Source organism: Takifugu flavidus, chromosome 13 (assembly GCF_003711565.1).
Source record: "Takifugu flavidus isolate HTHZ2018 chromosome 13, ASM371156v2, whole genome shotgun sequence".
In the NCBI taxonomy this organism is placed as follows: domain Eukaryota; kingdom Metazoa; phylum Chordata; class Actinopteri; order Tetraodontiformes; family Tetraodontidae; genus Takifugu; species Takifugu flavidus.
Window position 1 is genome coordinate 11,751,807 of NC_079532.1, and position 10,832 is coordinate 11,762,638.

At 46.9% G+C, this 10,832-nt stretch overlaps 1 protein-coding gene across 1 annotated transcript; it reads right to left on the bottom strand.

Moving 5' to 3' along the window:
* Positions 1–1,333: 1,333 nt before the first annotated feature.
* On the bottom strand, positions 1,334–3,205 carry si:dkeyp-59c12.1 (Ras-related and estrogen-regulated growth inhibitor-like protein). The gene is made up of 4 exons (XM_057052976.1): positions 2,911–3,205; positions 2,772–2,825; positions 2,612–2,688; positions 1,334–2,434 (listed from the first exon to the last, which is right to left on the bottom strand). Exons 1-4 carry the CDS (start codon positions 3,092–3,094, stop codon positions 2,009–2,011), a joined length of 741 nt encoding a protein of 246 aa, XP_056908956.1. The 5' UTR covers positions 3,095–3,205; the 3' UTR covers positions 1,334–2,008.
* Positions 3,206–10,832: the final 7,627 nt, after the last annotated feature.

The following is a 10,832-nucleotide window of genomic DNA, read 5'->3' on the forward strand; positions in this document are numbered from 1 at the left end:
CAGAGCTCCTCGTCACTAATGTAGCAGAATTCCTCCCCCCTCGATGGCTTATTCCTTCAATATTTCTTTCTGGTAAATAAAACATTGTCAAACTTTGCGGGAGACTATTCTGGTTTGCTTATCTCATTCTTCCAAAGTCCAGTCAGGCTCCAGTGGGTTAGTTACTGTTTCACCAGTGAGTTATAATGGTATAAAGGTGATTTACCAGATGGGAATAACCACAGTTTCTGTTTGAAGAAGGAACCTGTAAAAAGGAGGAGGGATGATGCAGGATGTCATGGAGGACTTTTCCCAAATTGGGTTAGTGGGGGTGGAAAATAGGAGATTGTATATAATCATAAAGTCTTACGAAGACGTCTTATAAATTATATGAATTTGCAAAAGCTTTTCTGGATTTTCAGCCAGATTTAATAAAACTGTTCCGTTCTAAAAGGCGCAGCCGCACCAGCAACGTGCTGCTGACCTGCACTATCAACCCCCCGCAATGATTTTATTACCTTTATCCAATGAAAATAATCCACCAGTGGAGTTTACAGTTAAACAGGGGTCAATATGAAACCAGAGTAAAGGAGGGGAAAGATGATGATTAAAATATCTCCAGTCCTGTAACACAACCCAAATGAAGGGAAAGGAAAATGAGCCTCGTAGCGAGCTCTGGGGCACTTCACATCGTGCACGGTGGGGATGAGAACTGATAACTGTCCCGGGGTATCAAACAAAAGCCTTTAAGACCCGTTCAAACAAGCAGCAACAGTAAAACGGTGAATGCGAGCGTGAAGGAGCCTTAAATTATGACGTTCGTGCAGATGTTTCTCTGACTGTGTCAGTGTTCCGGCTGAAATCTCTGGTTTGCAGACATGCGACAGGCAGTTTTCACGCTGCACGTGACGCGTGCACGTGAGAGCAGGAAAGATGGGGGGGGGGGGGACGCCCGGGGGGGACGCCCGCGCCATCCTGCTGCTGTGTCAGTGGAGGTGACTTCAGAATTGACAGGGTTTAATAACGTTCCCCACTCAACGCTGAAGGTCACCCTGAGTTTACAGGATCGGGTCGGCTGCACATGCAGCCCAGAGGCTGAACGGCGAACACAGAGGAGCTGGGATCTCGACCCACCTTGTCCAACGCGGAGACTTCCACCCTGCTTTAGTCATGTCCCACTCATCACAGGTTTAATCACGAGTTTAAACGTGGACCGAGACAGAAATACCTGGAGAAAACCTCACGCAGCCGGGATTGAACCCACAACCTTTTGGTTCGATATTCAGTCTTTTCCCAGCTGTTGTCCGACTGAGGAATTTATTGTCTATGTACAAAGTTCAGTCAGGTTACCTGATCAGCCTGTTTTGATTCTTCTTTATTCTTATTTAGAGGCAACAATTGCGTTGGACAAATGACCTTTACACGTGCGCGAGTCTCTGGCTGAGAGTAAATAATGAAACAAAGGTAATGGGGGTGAATCATTTCCCACCAAAACCATGATGCCAGCATAGATTATCTAGCTACACGCCTGCGGGGGGTCGGCTCATTGGGAAAACAGGAAGCCAAATATTCCGACCTGCGTTGATGCTTTCAAAGGCGGCACTCGTTTGTGCATTTTACGCTTTATTTACATCACCATAATTAATAAAACAGTGTACAGTAGACAGTGACACACTTATGGGTCGGACTCACGAACATAGAAAAGATGTTTGGCTTTGCAGCGACGAAATGCGAATAAATACAGTTTAATACTTGAAAAATGACACTTTTGTCTCTTTAATTTAAATAAGCCTCAATCTTTGGCCACTGGTATAAATATATAAATCACAAGATAATGTCACAGGTCATATGCATAGATCATTTGTTTTCATTCTGACGTTTTGTTATTGCATATTTCACCGTGCACAACTGTATTTACACGTCTTTGTATGTACATCGTGCCTAAAGGTCCGTCTCTTCTCTTCCTCTGCTCTCCTTTCAGACGTCACCTTTGGAACGGTGACCTCTGACCCCTCGGGCGGGCATCCTCCTAAAAGGAGTCCATCCGTCTCCTGGTGAACACCGCGGACATGCTTTTCACGATGCCCCGGAAGCCCAGCGGCCGCTTGGCGTGCGGCTTAGCGTCCCTCATCCTCCCCACCAGCCCGTGAAACACCATGAGCACGCCGTGGTAGTTCTCCGCCGCTGACACCTCGTAAAAGGGGCAGTCCGTCTTGAGGGCCAGCAGCCGGCCCTCCTCGCTCGGCACAGTCCGCCTGTGGTGGAGGTCCCTTTTGTTGCCCACGATAATTATGGGAGCCTTCCCTGCATCCAGGTAGTCTCTGGCGGACTTGATGGCGTGGACCAGCCTGCAGACGGTGTTGAAGCTGGCCCGGTCACAGATGCTGTAGACAAGAACGTAACCATCCGCCCACCGCACCTTCTTGGCGAAGAGCGACGTCTCCACGCAAAAGTCCTGTCAGACCAGAAAAGGAGCTCCCTTTAAATCCCGGATAACTCTGGGAAATCTTTCAACTTTCCACAAATTCTCTCAGACACAAGCTTCGATTGTTTACAAAGCTTACAGGTTTTTCTTGAACTATCACGTGATCCTAAACTAGCAGATGTCAGGGGGACAGTGTCTGTCTGTTACCTGCGAATAAGGCGAGTCCCAAATATTCAGAGTGATTTCCCTCCCGTCCACCGCCAAACTGTGGCTGTAGACGGATTCTGCCGGGCAAAATAATAACAATAATAATTACAGTTATGGCCTGCAGGCATGAGAAGTCTGCACGTTGAAACTGGACACTTACGAATGTCTCCGTACTCTCCGATGAACCTCCGGGTGAGGAGGCGCACGGTCAGAGCTGCACAAGGAACGCAACATCACCACGTGCAACAGACGCACGGAAATAAGCTCGTACAAAAAAATGCAACTTCCACTGTCTTTACCTGATTTGCCCACACTTTCTTTCCCCAACACAGCAATGTTGGCATCCATTGTCAGATCCATGTGTAGCGGAGGGAGGGTGATGCTGCTGTTATAACAGAGAGGTGGGCGGAGCCACGGGTGCACGAAGACGAGCACACTTTCTTCGTGCGCCTTCCTCCTGTGGCCAGTCAGGTTTAGGATCATTTCTAGTTACCAGTACCAGGGGCGCATGACTGGCCCTAGATTCATTCTGCAGCAGCATAAAAATGTAAATAAAAACCATCTATAGAAGAATAGGGAGTAATAGTGTGGCACCTGATCTTCACATTATAGAGTCTGTCTGGGATAACATGGAGATGGAGAAGGATCTAAGGAAGTCTACAACCACAGAGGATCAGTGATAAGTTCTGCAGGATCTTCGTCGGTGCGCATATAACCGTGGCCACACGGGGGCAGCAGGTGTCAATAAATATCTAACAGAATTTGGCATCTGCAGGCAGCAATGTTTGGGTGAAGAGATGAACATTAATTAATCATGTCTCAGCCTCTCTGACAACTGCATAATCTCTCAGATTTCGTATGTGAAGAACGTTCTTTTTTAGTTTGCCTTCTTTTGGCTGCGTGAACACTGTTTGAAAAGGACAATTTTTTACAAATAAGTCTGCAAACACTCACAAAACTACGCAGCATGTCTATTAAACACTGAAAATAGGCCATGCGTGATGAGTAACACCATTTAAATTATCATATTACCGTGTGAACCATAGTGTTTGTATTTTATTTAAACACACACACACACATTTTGAGTGGCACAAAGACAATCATCCCATTTGTAAAGCTGCCAGCATCAGTTAGCTTCAGCATCCTGTCAGTACGGCCGTGTGTGAAATGAACATCCTCAGCATCGAAGGTGCAACATTCATGGAAACAAATTCCTCTGCGAGGGACGACAGAAGACACGTTTAAAGTGTATAAAACCTTTATGTAAATGGATGATGCAGCATCAACCCTAACCCTAACCCTAACCCTGTCTTTAAAGTAGACATTTTTTTTAAAAAAAAGATCTTTACCATCGACTTTTTAAAAAAGAAATATTGCTTCCATCAACACCAAATGTGTATGAATGCATTAAAATTCATATTTACTCTCATATGCAGTATTTCTATTCTCTTGTCATCCCAGTTTCAGAGGAAGCTGCTTCATCTGTGTGTGCTTATGCAAATAAATCTTCTTATACTGACTTAACAAACACACGCGTATTGTGTGCCTAAACTCCCCCATTCCAGGCTGCAGCAAGGAAATAAATGGGAATGTTCCCTCTCCACAGAGGACGTGAGACATTAGACCCCGTTTGAATTTACTTCCTTCTTTACTCCTTTTTTAGATGTGCCACTTGAAATAGAGAAGGATTAAATTAAACCCCGAAGCGTTCATGTGACATTTCAGGATCAGAGGGCTGAAGTTGGATGTTTGGTCTGCATACATGAAAATGGGGGGGTGAAATACAAATGTATTTATTTATTTGTTCGGCTATTGTGAAGTTAGTGTTTTGGCCTCTCTGGGGCACCGCATCGGAACATGAAGTCTTGTTTATGTTGACCTTATTGGTTTCCTGTGGGTGGGCTGGTGCGGGTGGGTGAACCAGCTCTTTCCAGAGCTCTGCAGTGGTGTCACAGTACAAAGGATTTTGTAAATTGCACAAATAAAGCGTAGATTTCTAAGCAGATCGGCTGTTATTTGCAGTTATTGATGATTGTCTTGATGGTTCTACTGATGGTTCTGCTGTTTCCTTTTAAAATATGTCGGAAACAGACATGGAACGCGGGAAAACTAAACTAATCTTATTGTTTTAACGTTATTGTGTATTTACATCTCATAAAATGCGGGTTTGGCTTTATTTGTGTCCATACCGCCCCCTGCTGGCAATGTACAGTAATGTACTGTAATGTACTGGCCTCTGTGATTCTAAAAGTAACCCCGTTTGTTATTATTACAACATGGTGCATGTGAAACAAGACTGGGTGTGTGAGGTTCTGAAGTAACTGAGGCCAAAACTGTTCAAAATGATTCATTGGTGCCACGGAATGGCAGCTTTAAAGGTGGATATCAGTGTAAGTTGTGACACCAGAGGCATCGTTTGCTTCCGGACTGATCAGTTCCACGCAGCTGATAAGAGTCCATCAGCAGCAGCCACTCCAACGCTTTCACCCGACAGCTGTGATGGAGGAGCGCAGGAGGGGGAAGAGCGGGCCATTAGCATGTCATTTAGCAGACAGGAAGGAAGCTTTCAGAATTATGGGATGAGGAGGAGAACAGAGCGTGCCACCTGGGCTGATAAAGACTCTTGCTTGGAAACGGACTCCTCTGGAAAAAGAAACCAACACAGTCTTTATTACCGAGTCAAACGCGACTTGACGCCGCTCCCACTTTTATTTTCCCAGCCCTCCACGGACGAGCATGTCAGGCCACCAGATGCGCACATGTGACCCTCCTCTTGCAGCCAGCCTCGTGCACGCTGGTGGGTTTACTGGGAAAATGGCTGCTTGAATTTTTAATGCTGTAAATATGGTAAGTGGTTTGTAATGGTCCCTGGAGATTCTTCAGAATTTCACATAATGGGAACATCCCATTTTTTCCCCCCTCACACAGCTTCTGTGTTCCCTGTCTTTATATAGCGGGAGGCAGAGACGTGGGACCGGAGTCAGATGTTTGGAGCCACGTCGGTCCGGGGGAAGCCACGTGAAGATCTTGTGCTGCTCCCGTAGGGTTCTGACGCACAGACACGGCGCCAGCATGAGTAAGGGTGGACCGCTTTCGACAGGGGTCAGGAACAGAGGGAGAGATTACAAGTGGTTTACCAGAGCCTGAGTAGCTTGTTGTCATTGTTATGTGCTCCAGTGATGTGAAAAATAGCGACCGTTAAGACACTTTTCTACCAATTAATGCAAAACATTAAAATAAAATCCCCCATTCAGGTAGAAAAACAGGGCCACTTGGCCACATGATAGCTTTTTTTTTTTACCCAGGTGACCCAAACTCCTTTCCAACCTGTTGCTAATACATGCTAGGCTAGTTCTTAAGAACAACACTAGCACATGTGACCCTGTGTGAGATGTGTACATTTGGCATCTTTCCTAGGAGACGCATGAATATTCCAGATCCCATCAGCTTGAGGTTCAGCCTTACGTCAGCGTCGTCCAAATATTTTCTGAGAGAATTAAAGTCCGCTGCTTCTTCACTGCAAATATCTGTGTGTGGTCTCACCTCAGGCTGATGATGTCACCGAGGTTTTATCATGAGTCAACACAGCGCCGCTGCTCCAGGTGTTGACATCGTGTTGACGTCAAATACGGCTTAAGACACTCATTCTATGAGAAAAGTTGCTTTGAAGGTCGAGCTTAGAATTGAGTTATAGTTATGGGGGGGAAGGGCGGGGGGGAAACCCTGGGTAATGTATGAGAGTCCCCATGAAGGTAAAACTATGATGGGTGTGGTGGGGTTACTACCGTATATTCTTTCCTGCCATTGTTTCCACCTTGAAACACAACCCTCTGCCCCCCCCCCCCCCCCCCCCCGCCCCTCCCCCCCAGCATTTGTTCTCTGCTGACTCTTTAATCTAACTTGTCCTTCTGGTTTTAACCAATTTGCATCCCCCCCCCTCCTTCCTTACTTTGCATCCCATTACAGATCAAACCACATGTTTTGTCTCTTTGCGATGCTAATCTTGCGGCTGGAAAATTTGTCTGCCTTTTTTCACGTCGGACTGATTGAGTTAAAAACGCGTCCGTCGGGTGGACACTCGAATCCAACGTGAGCTTATCTGCTTTTATTTATGAGGCTGGACCTGGTTGCTTCATGCGATGCTACGTTTGAAGCCCTCTTTTAGCGGCACAAACACTATTATTCTATTTTTGAGGCCCCTTTCGTTGATACGAGAGTAAAAATAGACAGCGGAGGGACGGCCTGAAATGGTTTAAAATGTAGCACAGACGGCAGGCTGCTATATTTAGACAAGACACTATCAAAAAAGGGCCTGGGGACATTTTAGCAGCTCCCTATTGAGGCTTAAGATGCCCTTTCACAGTCCATACATTCCTGCAGTATTTATGTGCCCCGCAGACCTTCACTCATGTGAGGAACCTTCTGAAAGCACCTCATAATGGAAGAAAACGGCTGGCTGGATCCTGCATCCGTAAATTAGCACCAGCAAACATGCGGGTGCCGTTGGGTCAGTGACAAACTTGATCTCGTATTGAGGGACAAACTGCCACAGTTGGCGTTCGGTGGTTGCAAAGAGACAGTTAAAAATAAATCAGCGGCTCCACACAGATGGCTTCTAATTACAAAGCTTTATCGCAGCAGCAGATGCAGCACGAGGAGATTACAGATGTCGTCCCAACAGCGCCATCTAAACGCCGGAGAGCTTCCATCTTCGGTCTGACACAAACACCGATTGTTTTTTAATAACGTATAAGCACCTCAGCATGCTAACTGTCGCGCTGGGTTCTATGCTAATCTACCATCTGCAGCTAATGAGATGGTCGGGGGGGGGGGGGGGGCACATCCGGTTTGTTCCTTTCAGAAGGGCTGGGGTCACTAAGGTAATTGATTATTGCAGTTCGTATTCTCACCACTAGTTGGCGCCAAATCTCACATTTGTCAAAGACCATTTAATCAGACGTGAGTGCCCCTTCAGCCATCTATTAAAATAAATAAATAAGCTCTGACTGGATCCTCATAGTTGGGTTTGGTGAGGTGGGTGCTCAGTATTAGGCACCCTCCACAGCAGAGGGCACTTTGGATGACACCCCATTTGCACTGGGTGGCTCCTGCGGTCTGACCGTTGGCAACGGCTGCAATAATGGAGAAGTGGTTTTGTTCCCGTACAGTCGGAAAAAAAGGATTCACCATCATTTCTGGTTTCGCATTAGTGAAAGTGACTCTTCGGGTTACATAACTGAAACGTGCTGAAACTCCATTTCCAGAATTTCACTGGCAACAGATCAATCCGACTTTTCCTCCCCCCCCCACCCCCCTTTCCTTTTTCCTCACAAATGAGCAGCCATAGCCAGAGGAGTCCACGTAAAGCTGATTAATATGACTGCAGATAAGTCTCTTTATATGGACCGCAGGTCTCACACCCACCAGAAGGGAGTTGATGGTTTTAATATTTGCTGTTGTTTCCGGACGTTCAAACCTAAACCTCATGGAAAAAAGCGTAAATGTGCCATTAAATCTGTCTCTATAGCTGCTCCCTTCAAGGTCAACAAAGAAAAAAACAGATCTAAACTTCAAATGATGCGTTAGAGCTTTTTATTCCCTGGAAAAACAGGAGGTTAAAGGAAGATTTCAGGGTCTGCCACACAACCTCAGAACAGGCCCAGACTTGCCAGGAGGTTCTCTCTGACAGTTCAACCACCAGCTCCAGCTTGAGGGACATTATTAATACTCGCTGTAAATCACAGCCCCACCTTTAGATGCAGTGGCAGGGACCCGGCCTCAGTGGGGAGGCCTCTGACAGTTGCTAGTTTCTGAAGTCAGTAGCGTCACCGTGTGTCTCCTCAGAGGGGAACAATCCCAGATGTTGGTGGAGCCGAGTAATTAGTTCTCCTGCCAGCCTCTCCTGATGCAACAGGAGACCTCTGAACGCCTTTACGACAGCAAAAAAATGAAGTTCGGTAAGGAGCAGGTAGGTGGTTAGCTCGGTAAATAGCAATGCTAGCATCCTGATGACACACGCACGGCATACAGGCCTTTGGCAAATCATTTACCATGAAATTCTGTTTTGCCTCCTTCACAACGTCTGAAACCAGATCCACGCGTCAGGGTGGAATGGGCCAATTGGACAGTAGCTCATTCACAGCTGAACTTGTGGTTCTGTCTGGCTCAGAATGTAGCCTTGTAAACGCTGTTAAACATCCAGTTTAGCATATTAAAGCACGGGAACGAAGCCCCCATCAAGCATTTGCGTGGAGCAGCCATGCTGACGTACCGTTTACTTCCCTTCATCGCCGTTTCTTTTGGAACAAAGCGGCGCCATAAATCGGGTTTTCCGGCTGTGACAGACTCTTGCAGAACTGGCGTAAACATTTACATTACACGGTACATTTTATGTACGTACAGGAACTGTTTGACAGGCTGGATTAAACATTCCCGTGGCTCTCAGGGCCGCCGTGAAGAGGAAAAGGAGTAGCTGGAAATGGAAACTGCCAAGGAACGCAGCAGGGGAACGGGCACGCGTGGAAAATCACAGAAGGTGCACGAGACTAGTTAACAGCATTTTGGGGTTTCTCTCTGACAGAATGTGACCTTTACATGAAGAAAGTGGAGATTGACCTCGGCTAAACTTCCCCGATCGGCCTCGTGAACGTCTGCTAAGGCATCGGCTACGCATTCTTATTCGGATCTTTGTTTGGGCGGATGCAGCCACTCTCAGCATGTTTACGAGATCCCTGGATTCTGTCACGTGTTCCTTCGCGGCACCATCCCCGTGGTATCGCAGAGGTGAACAAAGTGAATGATGCACATCCTCAAAAGTTTCAACAGGAAACGTTAGCATAAATGACCATTGTTTCTCCTCTAACTTTGTACTGGGACTTTTCCCTTTCCCCCAGCGTCTCCCCGCGTGCAGACTGGGCTGCGTTTTTTGTTCCAGACAAAAAATAAATATAGCCGCTGTATCAGAGGGCAGAACAATAGTCTCCGCGTTTCCATTCACGCATTCCTGGCGCAGGGCCGAGCCGTCTCCACCCACCCCTTTTTACTACCTGACTCATGTCTCCGCAGGCCCGTGTATGTAAACAGTGCTGCATGTGTGAGTACGTACACACTCACACACATTTCTACATTGTTTTCCACTGTATTGTTTTTGTTATACCAGGAAGTGATGTCGTACCTTCTCATAATGGATGGGATGGGATGCGGGGACGGAGAGAACTGCCTGATAAACGTGTTACGTACACGCCATGGCGAAAAATATTGACTTTTTAAGATTGAAAAGTGGGCGTGTGGGGCTGGCGTGTTGGTCTCCCACTCAGACCTCTTAATGACCTTTTGGCCCTTTAATTTACTGCCTCTCTGGTTTGTTGCCGCTCTTAAATCCAGGCTGGACTGTGAAAACAGTTATTTTGTCTGATTATGGAATTATAGAGGCATGACATCATCACCGGTGGTGTCACATGGTTCATCATAACACAAATACTGTGGCCGTGGCCCTCTGAGCGGGGGCCTTTTAAAAGCAGCTTCTACTGGTTGGATCCGTTGGGGGGGTCGAACCCAAATGGTAAAGATTCGCCTGGAAAGAAAGACGCAGACGTGTGAAACAGGGTCTCTGAGAGGGGAATCGCTTCTATCCTATTGATCCTCACTTTGAGGCAGACAGCTCGGATCGAGGAGGGGGGTGATCCCAATACTGCCGATCAATAGCGGCCTCTCCCTCTGGTTTAGGCCTACTGGCTTCAAAAAGGGTCATTTTTGCCTCAGTGTCGTTAGTTTAAGCATTAATTGTGCAGGAAAGCCCATTTTCTCTCATATTTTGACAGAACTGCTGGGGGATGGGGGCCAGCTAACGCTCCAAGAATCAAGGAATTTGAATTCCAGCAGGAAAAACACAACAACGCATTTACATTTCACCCCAAATGACGGACTTCTGTTTTCATTTCACGGGACAACAAATCTCCGTTTCATGACGGTCGTTGTGCAACACGGCACACACCCCCTCCAAACATGTCCGAGGCACAAACGATAATCCTCGTCAAAATTGCTCCACTATATCTGGATATCATCTTTACCGGCTGCCTGACCTCGGCTCTCTGAGATTTTCGCTGGTGGATTATCGAGACACGGCAGAAATTCTCAACTGTCATCTTCTCCTCGGCTACGGTGGCGCTGGCCTGTTGGGGGGGGGCAGGCCCTCCCTGCTGCTGAACACTTGCACACATTT